General features: G+C 46.7%; 1 protein-coding gene across 1 annotated transcript in view; it reads right to left on the bottom strand.

Annotated features, from left to right (window-relative positions):
• PPP4R1 (protein phosphatase 4 regulatory subunit 1) overlaps window positions 1-16,718 on the bottom strand; it is a 50,737-nt gene that overhangs the window by 17,621 nt on the left and 16,398 nt on the right. Inside the window, exons 6-9 of the mRNA XM_068237170.1 lie at window positions 12,865-13,043; window positions 7,936-8,031; window positions 7,662-7,847; window positions 3,146-3,307 (exon numbers count right to left, since the gene is read on the bottom strand). Of these exons, the coding sequence (XP_068093271.1) occupies window positions 3,146-3,307; window positions 7,662-7,847; window positions 7,936-8,031; window positions 12,865-13,043 (623 nt within the window). The remainder of the gene's footprint in view (window positions 1-3,145; window positions 3,308-7,661; window positions 7,848-7,935; window positions 8,032-12,864; window positions 13,044-16,718) is intronic.

Below are 16,718 nucleotides of genomic sequence, written 5' to 3'. Positions count from 1 at the left end.
GTGTGTGTGTGTGTGTCATACAGGCTGCGGGGTGTGTGTGTGTGTGTGTCATACAGGCTGCGGGGTGTGTGTGTGTGTGTCATACAGGCTGCGGGGTGTGTGTGTGTGTGTCATACAGGCTGCGGGGTGTGTGTGTGTGTGTCATACAGGCTGCGGGGTGTGTGTGTGTGTGTCATACAGGCTGCGGGGTGTGTGTGTGTGTGTGTCATACAGGCTGCGGGGTGTGTGTGTGTGTGTCATACAGGCTGCGGGGTGTGTGTGTGTGTGTGTCATACAGGCTGCGGGGTGTGTGTGTGTGTGTGTGTGTCATACAGGCTGCGGGGTGTGTGTGTGTGTGTGTGTGTGTCATACAGGCTGCGGGGTGTGTGTGTGTGTCATACAGGCTGTGGTGTGTGTGTGTGTGTGTCATACAGGCTGTGGTGTGTGTGTGTGTGTGTCATACAGGCTGTGGTGTGTGTGTGTGTGTGTCATACAGGCTGTGGTGTGTGTGTGTGTGTGTCATACAGGCTGTGGTGTGTGTGTGTGTGTGTCATACAGGCTGTGGTGTGTGTGTGTGTGTGTCATACAGGCTGTGGTGTGTGTGTGTGTGTGTGTGTGTCATACAGGCTGTGGTGTGTGTGTGTGTGTCATACAGGCTGTGGTGTGTGTGTGTGTGTGTGTGTGTCATACAGGCTGTGGTGTGTGTGTGTGTGTCATACAGGCTGTGGTGTGTGTGTGTGTGTCATACAGGCTGTGGTGTGTGTGTGTGTGTCATACAGGCTGTGGTGTGTGTGTGTGTGTCATACAGGCTGTGGTGTGTGTGTGTGTGTCATACAGGCTGTGGTGTGTGTGTGTGTGTCATACAGGCTGTGGTGTGTGTGTGTGTGTCATACAGGCTGTGGTGTGTGTCATACAGGCTGCGGGGTGTGTGTGTGTGTGTGTGTGTGTGTGTGTGTGTGTGTGTGTGTGTGTGTCATACAGGCTGCGGGGTGCGTTTGTCACACAGGCTGCGGGGTGCGTTTGTCACACAGGCTGCGGGGTGCGTGTTTGTCATACAGGCGTGCGTGTGACAGACAGGCTGCGGGGTGTGTGTGTGCGCGTGTGACACAGGCTGCGGGGCGCGTGTGACATACAGGCTGCGGGGCGCGTGTGACATACAGGCTGCGGGGCGCGTGTGACATACAGGCTGCGGGGCGCGTGTGACATACAGGCTGCGGGGCGCGTGTGACATACAGGCTGCGGGGCGCGTGTGACATACAGGCTGCGGGGCGCGTGTGACATACAGGCTGCGGGGCGCGTGTGTCATACAGGCTGCGGGGCGCGTGTGTGTCATACAGGCTGCGGGGCGCGTGTGTGTCATACAGGCTGCGGGGCGCGTGTGTGTCATACAGGCTGCGGGGCGCGTGTGTGTCATACAGGCTGCGGGGCGCGTGTGTGTCATACAGGCTGCGGGGCGCGTGTGTGTCATACAGGCTGCGGGGCGCGTGTGTGTCATACAGGCTGCGGGGCGCGTGTGTCATACAGGCTGCGGGGCGCGTGTGTCATACAGGCTGCGGGGCGCGTGTGTCATACAGGCTGCGGGGCGCGTGTGTCATACAGGCTGCGGGGCGCGTGTGTCATACAGGCTGCGGGGCGCGTGTGTCATACAGGCTGCGGGGCGCGTGTGTCATACAGGCTGCGGGGCGCGTGTGTCATACAGGCTGCGGGGCGCGTGTGTCATACAGGCTGCGGGGCGCGTGTGTCATACAGGCTGCGGGGCGCGTGTGTCATACAGGCTGCGGGGCGCGTGTGTCATACAGGCTGCGGGGCGCGTGTGTCATACAGGCTGCGGGGCGCGTGTGTCATACAGGCTGCGGGGCGCGTGTGTCATACAGGCTGCGGGGCGCGTGTGTCATACAGGCTGCGGGGCGCGTGTGTCATACAGGCTGCGGGGCGCGTGTGTGTCATACAGGCTGCGGGGCGCGTGTGTGTCATACAGGCTGCGGGGCGCGTGTGTGTGTCATACAGGCTGCGGGGCGCGTGTGTGTGTGTCATACAGGCTGCGGGGTGCGTGTGTGTCATACAGGCTGCGGTGTGTGTGTGTGTGTGTCTCATACAGGCTGCGGGATGTGTGTGTGTGTGTGTGTGTCATACAGGCTGCGGGGGGGGGGGGGGGTGGCATACAGGCTGCGGGGTGTGTGTGTGTGTGTGTCTCATACAGGCTGCGGTGTGTGTGTGTGTGTGTGTGTGTGTCATGCAGGCTGCGGGGAGTGTGTGTGTGTGTGTGTGTGTGTGTGTCATACAGGCTGCGGGGTGTGTGTGTGTGTGTGTGTGTCATACAGGCTGCGGGGTGTGTGTGTGTGTGTGTGTGTCATACAGGCTGCGGGGAGTGTGTGTGTGTGTGTGTGTGTGTGTGTGTGTGTCATACAGGCTGCGGGGTGTGTGTGTGTGTGTGTCATACAGGCTGCGGGGTGTGTGTGTGTGTGTGTCATACAGGCTGCGGGGTGTGTGTGTGTGTGTCATACAGGCTGCAAGGGGGTGTGTGTGTGTGTCATACAGGCTGCGGGGTGTGTGTGTGTCATACAGGCTGCGGGGTGTGTGTGTGTGTGTGTGTCATACAGGCTGCGAGGGGGGGGGTGTGTGTGTGTGTCATACAGGCTGCGGGGTGTGCGTGTGTGTCATACAGGCTGCGGGGTGTGTGTGTGTGTGTGTGTGTGTGTGTGTTATACAGGCTGCGGGGTGTGTGTGTGTGTGTGTGTGTGTGTGTGTGTGTTATACAGGCTGCGGGGTGTGTGTGTGTGTGTGTGTGTGTGTGTGTGTGTGTGTTATACAGGCTGCGGTGTGTGTGTGTGTGTGTGTGTGTTATACAGGCTGCGGGGTGTGTGTGTGTGTGTGTCATACAGGCTGCGGTGTGTGTGTGTGTGTGTGTGTGTCATACAGGCTGCGGGGTGTGTGTGTGTCATACATGCTGCGGGGTGTGTGTGTGTCATACAGGCTGCGGGGTGTGTGTGTGTCATACAGGCTGCGGGGTGTGTGTGTGTCATACAGGCTGCGGGGTGTGTGTGTGTGTGTGTGTGTGTGTGTGTGTGTGTGTGTGTGTGTGTGTGTGTGTGTGTGTGTGTGTGTGTGTGTGTGTGTGTCATACAGGCTGTGCGGGGTGTGTGTGTAAGAGGTCTACAGTACATACTTTTAAGAAGTCATATAAATGTTTTAAGACGCCTATTCTGACTTCATCAAGATCCTTTAAAAATCCATTGAATATTGGCAGCAAGTCAGCAGCTGTGAGAGAATCACCAAGTATCAAGGCCAGTTCATGAATTGAAAATGCCAAAGTTCTCCGCACTTTCCACTGACAAAACAAAAAAACACCAAAAAAATTAGCAATGTAGTATATTTCAAGGTGACAAAAACAAGAGACTAAAGCATACCGGATGTCAGGGAGCTTGCAGGCTTGTATGAGCACAAGACAAATACAGGAGTTAGACAGAAAACCAAGTCACTGTCCACAGTCATCAATAGACATCAGTTAAGAGAACCAAGGAATAGGGAAGAGCTCCGCAGAGCAAGTGATCTCATTGGTAGAAAACAACTTTAAACAAGGGAGCACTGAGCTGATATTGATGCTATTTATTGAATACTCGAATTGCAAAGGACAGACTGACAAACACGTAAAACCCCCTCTAAAAAAAAAACCCCTGTCCTTTGCAATTGGAATTTTCAATAAATAGCATCAATATCAGCTCAATTCTCGCTTGTTTAAAGTTATTTTCTGCACAAATAGATTTATGAGGTGAGACGAGCGCTATATACAAATTTATAGTGTTAGGTTGATATCCTGTTCATTGTGGTGATCTCATTAGTAGTTATTGGAATGTGTCTTTTTCCCTTTCCAGTAGTACAAAGATAATTTTGTTCCTCAATAGAGATGTCGTAAACCTTCGATTTTGGGGCCGCGGACGGGGACTTTCGCAAAAGTCTGCGAACAGGCGGGACCGGGCTGACTGCCCTAGACTTTAATGGCAGACCAACAGCCGCTGACTTCAACGGTTAATAGCTAAGCCCCATTACGTGCTAGAAAAACCAAATTTGCAGAGTATGTGGAGGGGGGCAGTAACTGAAGAGGAACATTTTTTTTCAAAAAGACCTTATAGTTTTTGAGAAAAATCGATTTTAAATTTCTCCTTCTGACCGTGGGAAAATTAAACACCCGCTGACTTTAGAGGTTAACCTCCCTGGCGTTCTATTAAAATCGCCAGGGAGGCTGCGGGAGGGTTTTTTTTAAATTAAAAAAAAAGTATTTCATGCAGCCAACTGAAAGTTGGCTGCATGAAAGCTCACTAGAGGGCGCTCCGGAAGCGTACTTTCGATCGCCTCCGGCAATCGAAAGTAACAAGATAGGCCGCAATGAGCGGCCTATCTTGTTTCGCTTTCCTCGTCGCCATGGCGACGAGCGGAGTGACGTCATGGACGTCAGTCGACGTCCTGACGTCAGAGCCGCCCGATCCAGCCCCTAGCGCCGGCCGGAACTGTTTGTTCCGGCTGCGCTGGGCTCGGGCGGCTGGGGGGACCCTCTTTCGCCGCTGCACGCGGCGGATCGCCGCGGAGCGGCGCCGATCGGGCAGCACACGCGGCTGGCAAAGTGCCGGCTGCGTGTGCTGCTTTTTACAAAATTGAAATCGGCCCAGCAGGGCCTGAGCGGCGACCTCCGGCGGCATACCCCGAGCTCAGCTCGGGATTACCGCCAAGGAGGTTAATAGCAACGCCCCCTTAAATGCCAGAAACCCCAAATTTGCAGGTTATGTGGAGGGGGCCAGTGACAAGAGGAAAACCATTTTTTCAAAAAGACTTTTTGAGAAAATGGATTTTAAAATTTCAAAGAAAAAAATTAATACTTTTAAAGGGACTCCGAGCTCACCCAAAAAAAGAAAGTTGTACTCACCAGGGGCTTTCTCCAGCCCAGTGCTGGTCGGGAGGTCCCACGCCAGCGTCCTGGCTCCTCTCCTCCTCCCCGCTCCGGAATGGCTGACAGGCCGCAGCCCGGGCGACACTCGGGAGAATGTCGGGATGCTCCTTCCGCGTATGACGCGGCTGACGTCACACGCCGGCCGCCTCGCGTCATCACGGCGGCCGGCGTGAAAGTACTGCGCATGCGCGCTTTAATCGCGCATGCGCAGTACTTTCACGCCGGCCGCCGTTATGACGCGAGTCGGCCTGCATGTGACGTCAGCCGCGTCATACGCGGAAGGAGCAGCCTGACACTCTCCCGAGTGTCGCCCGGGCTGCGGCCTGTCAGCCATTCCGGAGCGGGGAGGAGGAGAGGAGCCAGGACGCCGGCGTGGGACCTCCCGACCAGCACTGGGCTGGAGAAAGCCCCTGGTGAGTACAACTTTCTTTTTTTGGGTGAGCTCGGAGTCCCTTTAAATGCGGTAAATGACAGTTCTAATGAAACAAAACCTGCTGACTTTAGATAGCAAAGCCCCCTTACATGGTAGAAACACCAACTTTTCAGGATATGTTAAAAAGATAGTGGGAAAAAAAATATTCTTTTCCCATTTTAAAAAATGTATTTTCTTTTTATGTGCTGAGTGTGGGAAATTTTTTTTTTTTAAATGGTGTGGGGTCCCCCCCACCAAGCATTTTTAACCCCTCGTCTCCCATGCAGGCTACGATAGCCAGAATGCGGAGCCCTGGCCACATGGGGCTTCGCACCCTGAGCTATACCAGCCCGCATGGTCCATTGTCAGATCAGAAGGATTCCCGTTGATCTGTTACCACCATGAACCTTAAGGCAGTTGTTGCCCCCACCTCCTCCTGGGGCACCGGAGTTGGGGAAGAGCCCCTTGTTCAGGTATATGGTATAGCTCAGGGTGCAAAGCCCCACACGGCTGGGGCTCCGCATTCTGGCTACTCCAGCCCGCATGGGAGACAAAGGGTTAAATATGCCTGGTAGGGGGGAACCCCACGCCATTCTTCTTTCTAAATTTCCCACACAGCACATTGGAAAAAAAAAAAAAATAGAAAAAGAATATTTTTTCCCCACTATCTTTTTAACATATCCTGAAAATTTGGTGTTTCTAGGATGTAAGGGGGCTTTGTAATTAACCTCGTCGGCGGGTTTTGTTTAATTAGAACTGTCATTTACCGCATTTAAAAGTATACTTTTTCCCAGGGCTGTGGAGTCGGAAACGAGGAGTCGGAGTCAGGGCAATTTTGGGCACCCGGAGTTGGAGTTATTGATTTCATAAACTGAGGAGTCGGATGATTTTTGTACAAAATCCACAGCCCTGTTATGTATTAGACTAAGGAGTCGGAGTAGGAACCATTTTGGGTACCCGCAGTCGGAGTTTCATAAACTGAGGAGTCGGAAGATATTTGTACTGACTCCACAGCCCTGCTTTTTTCCTTTGAAATCTGAAAATCAATTTTCTCAAAACGTATAAGGTATAAAGTATAAGGTCTTTTTGAAAAAAATGTTTTTCCTCTCGTCACTGTCCCCCTCCACATAACCTGCTTCTGGCATTTAAGGGGGCTTTGCTATTAACTGCTTAAGTCGGCAGGCATTTAATTTTCCCACGGTCAGAAGGAGAACTGTAAAATTGATTTTCTCCAAACCTATAAGGTATTGTTTTTTTCCTCGTCACTATCCCCCTTCCACATACCCGGCAAATTTGGTGTTTCTAGCACGTAAAGGGGTTTAGCTATTAACCTTAAGTCTATGGGAAAAATTTGAATGTGAACTTTAAAAAAAAAAAAAAAAAAAGACCTGCGTCCCACCATGGGCGCAAACAGCTGAAGTTTGCGCGAACTACCCGCCGGAAAAACGTTCGGGCCACCTCTATTCCTCAGAGTAATTCCATATTATTGCCCCTCCACTTGATCTGAAAAAGATGTGGCACTAAAAATTCAGGGCTGGTTTCCACCATATGCAGTGATGTCAGTTATGATCCGCATAGTGGCATGCAAGTCCATAGACCTTCAAGTTACAGTTTGCAGTACAGCCATGTGTTCACGCACGTTGCAATGTAATGCGGCTGGGAACATTTTAGCGCACAGGATTTCCCTGTAGCATGCATACACATATTAAAGGGAACCTTAACTGAGAGGGATATGGATGTTTCCTTTTAAACAATACTAGTTTGCTTGGCAGTCCAGCTGATCTTTGTGACTGCAATAGTGGCTGAATCACACCCTGAAACAAGCATGCAGCTAATCCAGTCTGACTTCAGTCAGAGCACCTGATCTGCATGCTTGTTGAGAGGCTGTGGCTAAAAGTATTAGAGACACAGGATCAGCAGGAGAGTCAGGCAACTGGTATTTTAAAAGGAAAAACCCATGCCTCTCAGTTAAGGTTCCCTTTTAAGAGTACTCCAAGCACTGCCAAGTACAGTTTTCCCTTTATAAAAATAAAGACGATTGTCTTTGTCCATAAGGCAACAAACAGTGATTTGGCATTCGAGATCCTTAAACGAGCTCGGAGGACACCTGTACACGTGCTTGAGTCTCAGTTAGCCATGAAAATATCTGATTTGGCCAAGGTCTATCAAGTGTAGGTACGCATCTTTAATAATTCACAGATTACGTGCAGGTGAAGCTCCCAAAACTGTATTTGTAATATTTCATAGCTTAAAAAAAAAAAAAAAAGTTTTAAAATCTTGGTGTGCACCAAACAGAAGTTAAAAAATAAACAAACAGTTAGCATTTACCTGCATGTCTGCAGCTAGCGTCTCATAGGTATCCCTGAGGCAGTGCCAGTTTTGTCTGCCAAGTGTGAGCGCTACTCCTGGAATGCTATAAGCACAGTGCTTGGCAATCTCAGTGTCGACAGTCTGTGCACGGGATGGGTCAGTCATGGATAAATACTGATCCAGTAAGGCCTGAGGTACAACATCCTGCAAAACACAAGGGCAACACTTCAGTCATTACAAGAGTTGCCAAAAATCCAGTGAGAATACAATTAGAACAAAAGGAATAGAATACCTGAACTTTGGATTTTTTCTCCTCCTCTGGGCTGTAACTGCTATTACTGCTCAAGTCAGAGTCACTGTGGATGTATCGTAGAGCTGACTGCATGCACTGTAAGGAAATTAGATCAATTTACTTTAGCAGCCGTAACACAAATATATTTAATGTCAAACTACACTTTTCCTGAAAAATAAGAAACCCTCCTTGGATGGATTATGTGGTTAGCATTGACCAACTTTACTTCTGATTAACCTGCATATGTTCCGTAGTCACAAGTGGAAAGGTAAACTAGCAATAATCAAGTTTTTATATTATTTTTAGAAAACCTGAGCTGATCAAAATAAACAGGCTTCATTTCTTGCAGCCTTATCCCTTGCCACTGCTCTTCTATTAAATCTGTTCTCTTGTAAACGTTAAATTCCCTGTGGTTGTCCGGATTCAATAATTCTGCCTCCCCACAAACGTGTCTCCATTCTAGCCTCAGCCTCCATGCAAAGGAATTGGAAGATGTAATGGAATCACTTATTGGTGGAACATGAATGACAGCACTTGTTCTAGAGGAAATATAATGGTTGCACGAGGGGCATAATGGCGGGACATAAAGACCCCTTGTTTGGGGGTGGTGACAAAATGGTGCGATTTCTTATAGCCCCAGTTGTTATAAAAATGACAAATAAAAAAAAAGAAAAAAAAAAAAAAAAAGAATTGCACTACTTGTTATGGCAATGATCGTAATACTGTTACTTCTTATAGAAGAGACACAAAACAACCACTTGTTATTCACATACAGTGGCTTGCAAAAGTATTCGGCCCCCTTGACGGTTTCCACATTTTGTCACATTACTGCAACAAACATGAATCGATTTTATTGGAATTCCACGTGAAAGACCAATACAAAGTGGTGTACACGTGAGAAGTGGAACGAAAATCACACATTATTCCAAACATGTTTTACAAATCAATAACTGCAAAGTGGGGTGTGCGTAATTATTCAGCCCCCTGAGTCAATACTTTGTAGAACCACCTTTTGCTGCAATTACAGCTGCCAGTGTTTTAGGGTATGTCTCTACCAGCTTTGCACATCTAGAGACTGAAATCCTTGCCCATTCTTCTTTGCAAAACAGCTCCAGCTCAGTCAGATTAGATGGACAGTGTTTGTTAACAGCAGTTTTCAGATCTTGCCACAGATTCTCGATTGGATTTAGATCTGGACTTTGACTGGGCCATTCTAACACATGGATGTTTTTGTTTTAAACTATTCCATTGTTGCCCTGGCTTTATGTTTAGGGTTGTTGTCCTGCTGGAAGGTTAACCTCCGCCCCAGTCAAGTCTTTTGCAGACTCCAAGAGGTTTTCTTCCAAGATTGCCCTGTATTTGGCTCCATCCATCTTCCTATCAACTTTGACCAGCTTCCCTGTCCCTGCTGAAGGGAAGCAACCCCAGAGCATGATGCTGCCACCACCATATTTGACAGTAGGGATGGTGTGTTCTGAGTGAGGTGCAGTGTTAGTTTTCTGCCACAGCTAGCGTTTTGCTTTTTGGCCAAAAAGTTCCATTTTGGTCTGATCCGACCAGAGCACCTTCTTTCACATGTTTGCTGTGTCCCCCACATGGCTTGTGGCAAACTGCAAATGGGACTTCTTATGCTTTTCTGTTAACAATGGCTATCTTCTTGTCACTCTTCCATAAGAGCCAACTTTGTGCAGTGCACGACTAATAGTTGTCCTATGGACAGATTCCCCTACCTGAGCTGTAGATCTCTGCAGCTCATCCAGAGTCACCATGGGCCTCTTGAATGCATTTCTGATTAGTGCTCTCCTTGTTCGGCCTGTGAGTTTAGGTGGACGGCCAAGTCTTACAGTTGTGCCATACTCCTTCCATTTCTGAATGATGGCTTATACAGTGCTCTGTGGGATGTTCAAGGCTTTGGAAATCTTTTTGTAGCCTAAGCCTGCTTTAAATTTATCAATAACTTTATCCCTGACCTGTCTGGTGTGTTCTTTGGACTTCATGGTGTTGTTGCTCCCAAGATTCTCTTAGACAACCTCTGAGGCCGTCACAGAGCAGCTAAATTTGCACTGACATTAGATTACACACAGGTGCACTTCATTTAGTCATTAGCACTCATCAGGCAATGTCTATGGGCAACTGACTGCACTCAGACCAAAGGGGGCTGAATAATTACGCACACTCCACTTTGCAGTTATTGATTTGTAGAAAATGTTTGGAATCATGTAAAATTTCCGTTCAACTTCTCACGTGTACACCACTTTGTATTGGTCTTTCACGTGGAATTCCAATAAAATCGATTCATGTTTGTGGCAGTAATGTGACAAAATGTGGAAAACTTCAAGGGGGCCGAATACTTTTGTAAGTCACTGTAAGATCAGCAAGTCTTAGGCTTCTTTCACATCTGAAATGACGTTGACGATAGCCGAAGTCAACATTTTAACCAGTTCACCCCCAAGGGTTTTTACTCTAACGGACCAGAGCAATTTTCACTTGTCAGTGCTCCTCCCTTTTATTCCCTAATAACTTTATTACTACTTATCACAAGAAAATGATCTATACCTCATTTTTTTCACCACCAATTAGGCTTTCTGTGGGTAGTACATTTTGCTAAGAATTTTTTTATTCTAAATGCATTTTAATGAGAAAAAAACAAAAAAATAGAAAAAAAATAATAATTTCTCAGTTTTCAGCCATTATAGTTTTAAAATTAAACATTCTCCTGTGGATAAAACAAACACATTGTATTTGCCCAGTTGTCCCGATTATTAAACCATTTAAATTATGTCCCTATCACAATGTATGGCGACAGTATATTATTTTGAAATATAGGTGTTATTTTTCTGTTCTGTTTTTTTTTTGTTCTGGCCATAACTACAAGCCCCAATGTAACAAATTAAAATTAATTTTCCCCCATAAAATATAGATTCAAAAAACTGAGTCCCTAAGGCAAGTATTTATTTATTTATTTTAAGCTGATTTTTTTTTACAAGTGTTTTCTTTTGGAGGGAGAGTGTTGGAAGTGGAATTTTATTAATTTTATTACTCATGTGTATGTACTTGTAAATGTATGTATTTTGTACGTGTCATACTTTTTGGCCACAAGATGGCGCTAGTGAACACTCGTTATAGTAAGTGTTCACTTTTTTTTTTTTACACTTAATTTAATTGTTACATTTCCTGTTTTTGTGAATGGACGTAGCCGCTGTTCGCGGTCACGTCCATTCACTCCAGGCACTGCGATTGGGTAGAGGACCGTTTGGTCCTCTTCCCCAATCCCTCAGCACGGGATCCTGACGGAAACGGCGGCCGTAGCGGCGCGCACACGGCGGTAGCAGCGGCGGGAACGCGTGACTTATTAATACGTCATGTTGCCGTTAATAGGGTAAAGCAGGACGTATTAATGCGTTAGGATGCCACTAAATGGTTAATGACTGTTTTTTCCCTGCGTTTTGCAAGCGGCACGGTACTTTTCACCGTAATTGTTTTCCGTTTTACTGTGCGTTCTTATTGCATTTTGGCATCTATAAAAAAAGGCTGACTTCAACTGTCCAAAAGATGCAAAATGAAGTGAAATGATTGGCCCTTTGTTTTAAATGCAGTGATTGGTTCTGAAAAGTAAACAAATGGTGGTAGTTTTTTTTTTTTTTCTTTTTATTTAAATGTACAAATGCAATTTGAGGTGATTTGATTGCCATAGAACTGCGCCACAACCTCCTCTCCACGTTCCTCAGCCAGCCGGAAAAGAAAGTGATGCACAGGAAATAGTTTAATTGGATTCTGGGAGAGAAAATGCATCGGGACGTAGTTAAAAACGCCCACTTTTTAGAAAGTTGGCGTTTTACATTGACTAGTATTGCAACACGTAACGCCGACGTTGGACGATAAAATGATCCCCGTAGCGTTGTAATTCAACGCACAAAAATGCGACGTTAGATGTGAAAGGTAAAATGAAAGTCTGTGGACTTTCATTTTACCTTGATTACCGCAAAGAAAATTACGATGTGTTGAAACGCAGAAAATAGCCTCTGGTGTGAAAGGGCCCTTATGGAGAGACATAACAGCTGCACTTCAACAGATTACAAACCCGCAGGCTCTGGCTCCTTATGCTGGGAATATACGATGCATTTTTGCGTTCGTTTTTGCCGTCGTTTTAGCTTTCGATCGATTCTACTCTCGATTCACTGCTCGATTCCCCTCTCGATTCCTTATCTTTTCTTAAGAATTACATTCACTTGAATGAGGAGAATCGAAACGAAAGTAGAATCGACCAGATCCAACAGGTTGGAATTTATCTATCGAACCCATCTATCTAAAGTAAAAACTTAACGTGTATTCCCAGCATTAGGAACCAGAGTCTTTCTTTTCTTCTTTAATGATCTCTTGTAATTGGCACACAGCTATCACAGGGTCAGGAACTAAGATAGCCGCAGTGGGAGTGTTATCACTGTTGTATCACACAGAGCTGGGACATTGAAATCTACACCATTGCAGAGTTTAAAAAGTCTCCAAAGAGGGCGTAGATTTCAATTGTTTGCATCCAGAACCAGTTAAAATGGTATTCAGGTGCTATCCCCAAGGGTCAGGTCATATATTGTATTTCCATAATTGATTAGGTCCAAAAATACAAACATTGGATTTTGTCCAAGAGCAACTAATGCTGGGAATACACCATAAGTTTTTTCAGCAGATAGATGGTTCGATAGATAATATTCAACATATCCGATCTTCCTTTTGATCGTTATTCTGATTGAGTTTTCATAGAAGTGAAGGGAAATTGATAAGAAAACCGATCGAAAATAAGATCGGACAGTAAATCGACTGAAAAATCTAATTGTGTATACCCACCATAATAAAGCATTTATCTTTGAGCTAAACAATAGTCACAGTTCCGTTATTTATCGTGCAAGATATAATTCCAAAGTGCACCAATACCTCCACAGAATCACTAATTAAAGGAATGGAGTCATCCCGTGACATCTTGCAGTTAATACTCCCAGTCTCAATCAGGTCTTTCCGATAGATGAACTCCTGATTCAAGTGTGAGGATTTGGTATCTTCCTGAGTTTCTAGGCTTGATGCTTTAAGGGCAGCAGTGAGGACATCAACTTGTGCTAAAAAAACAAAATACACCAATGAGCAAAACAAACAATATAATTTTTTTCCTTTTTTATTTTTTTTATTTTTACCTTCAGACAGCTTTATAAAATTAATAGAAAGAAAGCAGAATCCAATCCAGCAGCAATCCTGGTGTTTTAAACATCTGGCTAATTTTTGCCATCTGGATCCTGCAGAGTCTTCCCACATCCTGCTTGAGACCACCATTCCAGTGCTGGGACCCTCAGGAAGTTTGCGGCCACACTGCAACACAGAGCTGCTTGGGCTCGGCAGAAAGAGCCAAGCCCGAGGGGCTCCGTGTTGATGAACAGGCAGTGCAGCCGTGCTCATTCACGGTCGGGAGAGTGGCCCCATGCACCTCTCAACAAGCTCTTGTTTAAAGGGATCAACAACAACAACAACAAATAACATTTGTAAAGCGCTTTTCTCCCGTGGGACTCAAAGCGCATAAGCATGGCTCAGACCATCGTGGTACAGGGGAAGAATTTTATAAATCTGGAAATGCCAGGCTAAACAGGTGGCTTTTCAGTCTGGATTTGAATAGCTTCAGGGATGGTGCTGTCTTTACTGGGTGTGGTAGGGAGTTCCAAAGAGTAGGGGCAGCATGACAGAAGGCTCTGTCTCCATATTTTTTGAGGTGCACTCTGGATCAGGGAATCCCATTGCTGGATCGAGGAGGCCTCTGGATTATCTAAGTATCTAAATGGGGCACTTTTCCCCCTACAGGCACTTAACTGGTTCTAGACGGCGGTGATTAAAATTTATGCCGTTTTGATAGCGTTATTCCTGCCAGGGCATACATTTCACCTCACTGCCGCTGTGCTTTCTTACTGCTCTCATCGCCTCTGCCAGTTGCATCGCTTTCTACCCAAGCAGCTCACTCGCCCTGCCATCTCTATGACGGAAGAGCTCTGAGAGCTGGTCAGGAGTTTATTTCATTGGCTCCTGACCCTATCATCCATGTAAGCAACTCCCATTGGCTTACGTTGATCACACGGTCAGGAGCCAATCAGATAGACTCCTGACCGGCTCACAGAGCTCTGACGTCATACAGACAGCAGAATGGGTGGCCTGAGGTGATGGGTGTGCGGCGTGGCCAGCGGTAGCATTGGGTGTGTGTGGCGATTCAGCATTATGCACTGGTTTCTGGTACCAGCGGTCTCTGGTCATTAAGGGGGAAAATGGTTCCGAAGGGGTTAAAGGGAACCTAAACTGAGAAGGATATGAATTTTTCCTTTTAAAATAATACCAGTAGCATGACTCTCCTGCTGATCCGGTGTCTCTAATACGTTTAGCCACAGCCCCTGAACAAGCATGCAGATCAGGTGCTCTGACTGAAGTCAGACTGGATTAGCTGCATGCTTGTTTCAGGTGTGTGATTCAGCCACTACTACAGCCAAAGAGATCAGCAAGACTTCCAGGCAACTGGTATGGTTTAAAAGGAAAAATGTATATCCCTCTCAGCTAAGGTTCCCTTTAAAAGGAGTTTTTTTTTTATTTCACTTTCACTATGTGGATTGTTCTGGTCAGTGCTCAAGATCAGGTGGTATAGATTTAACCAGCAAGTTGAGCAGTAGCATGGACAGGATCATACAAAAGAAAATGTATAGAAAGATCAGTTTTTTGTTTTCATAAAGGTACATAAATATTCATGAGGGAGTGAAAGAGAGAAAGATCAGGCACTCCAATCCTCTCTGCCACAAATGAGGCAAGCTGTATATAAAGGGTGCCCTGTGTAGGTGAGCTAGCTGGAATGCCCAGGGAGTGGAAGATCAAGATATATAAGATATGCTAAAAAGGCAGAGAGATACTCCCGGCACTGCAAGCAGTCAGGTTTTATTCAAGATTGCAAAATTAGTTCTAAAAACGTGCAGCATCAAAAATCAGGGTCTCTGCACCAGCTGTGGGTTGCCAAGTAACAGCACCTCGGAAGTGCAGAAAGCATGATACAGACATAGGGCCTTCACTTTACTTGGCAACCCACAGCTGGTGCAGGTACTCTGATGTTGTTGCTGCACATTTTATAACTAATTTTGCAATCTTGAATAAAGCCCGATTACTTACAGCCTGGAATATTCCTCCACCTTTTCAGCATGAATATTTCTGAGACTACACCTGGAAGATATCGTTGTGTTGTATATATTCAAGTTCAAGCACTTTATTGTCATTGTGTAACACGAAAAACTTAACTACAACACAAAACAAAATTACTTTTCATGACAACCCCCAAAGTGCATATAAGCAACATAAGTGATGGGAAAGGTATAAATAGAGAAGCCATACTACATATGTTAAATACCCCGAGCCCTGAGCTCGGGCTATGCCGCGCAGGAAGATATCTCAGCCCCTGGTGGGGCGATTTGCTCCATTTAAAATGCTGTATGCGCAGCTAGCACTTTGCTAGCCGCGCGTACAGCTTGATCGCCGCCGTTCTGCGGCGATCGCCCGCACGCAGCGGTGCAAGAGCCCCCCCCCCCCCCCAGAGCCCTGCCCGGACTAATGAGTTCCGGGCAGCGCTATGGGCTGGATCGGAGGCGTCCGACGTCAGGACGTCGGCTGACGTCATTCCGATCGTCGCCATGGCGACAGGAGAAGCCAAACAGGGGAGCTCGTTATATACGCGTTCCCGTTTGCTATTGATGCCCGCGACGATCGCACTAGAGGGACACATGCGCCCTCTAGTGGTGTTTCATCATGTAGCTACCACTCTGGTAGCTTTACATGAAACAACAACAACAACAACAACAAAATAAAAAAAAAAAAAAAGGATTTTTGGCTATAGGGCAAAAAAAAATTAACCGCCAGGAGGGTTAAAAGTTTTATATATACATTTTATATGTGCACATAGGGCTTTTATCAGTCTATTGATACCGTGCTTTGTGCAGGGTGCACAGTTCCCTGTTTTGTATACCAGAGTATCAGCAAGCATCTTCCATGTTCCACTGCCTTTCAGGACTATCTGAAAGCAAAGTAAACTGAGGTGAGTGTTATGGAGCCTGCCAGATATAGGTTTCCTTTTAACCTCCTTGGCGGTAATCACAAGCTAGGGTTGGGGAGGAAAACCACAGCTAAGAGCGGTAATCCAGACCTCTGCTCGGGGTAGCCGCCGGAGGCAGTATGCAGAGCTATGCGCGCAGCGGGCGCTTCTACATACCTCCCGGGGGATCCCGACGTCGGCCGCCATTCTTCTTATTCTCCTCCGGGGCTCTGCTTCCTCCTGGTGAGATCGCTCACTGTCGTCATGACAATAGCCAGTAATTTCACTTTAAGAGTTGCAGAGCCACCCGGAGGATGGAGGGGAAACTACAGGGCTAGAGCCAGGAAGGTGAGAGATTGCTAGAACTGCTGCAGATCTCCCTGGCCGCAAGCATTTTTTCCAGGTTTTAGGGTCTGAAAGGGTGCAAAAAATTTGCACCGCTTTTAAACCCTAAAATCCGGAAAGAATCATAACGCCAAGGGGTGCAAGTTGTCTGGCTGTCCCCCCTGATTCTGTGTTTCTAATACTTTCAGCAATAGCCCCTGAACAAGCATTCAGGTCAGGAACTCTGACTGAAGTCTGATTGGATTTGACACACGCTTGTTTCAGAGTTTCGGATGCCAGAAGATGAACAGTATTACCAGGCAACTGGTATGGTTTAAAAGGAAACATGGCAATCTCCATAGTACTCTCA

The sequence above is a fragment of the Hyperolius riggenbachi genome, chromosome 5 (assembly GCF_040937935.1).
Source record: "Hyperolius riggenbachi isolate aHypRig1 chromosome 5, aHypRig1.pri, whole genome shotgun sequence".
Lineage (NCBI taxonomy): Eukaryota > Metazoa > Chordata > Amphibia > Anura > Hyperoliidae > Hyperolius > Hyperolius riggenbachi.
The sequence above is the reverse complement of the archived record's forward strand: the minus strand, read 5'-3'. Positions and strand labels throughout refer to the sequence as shown.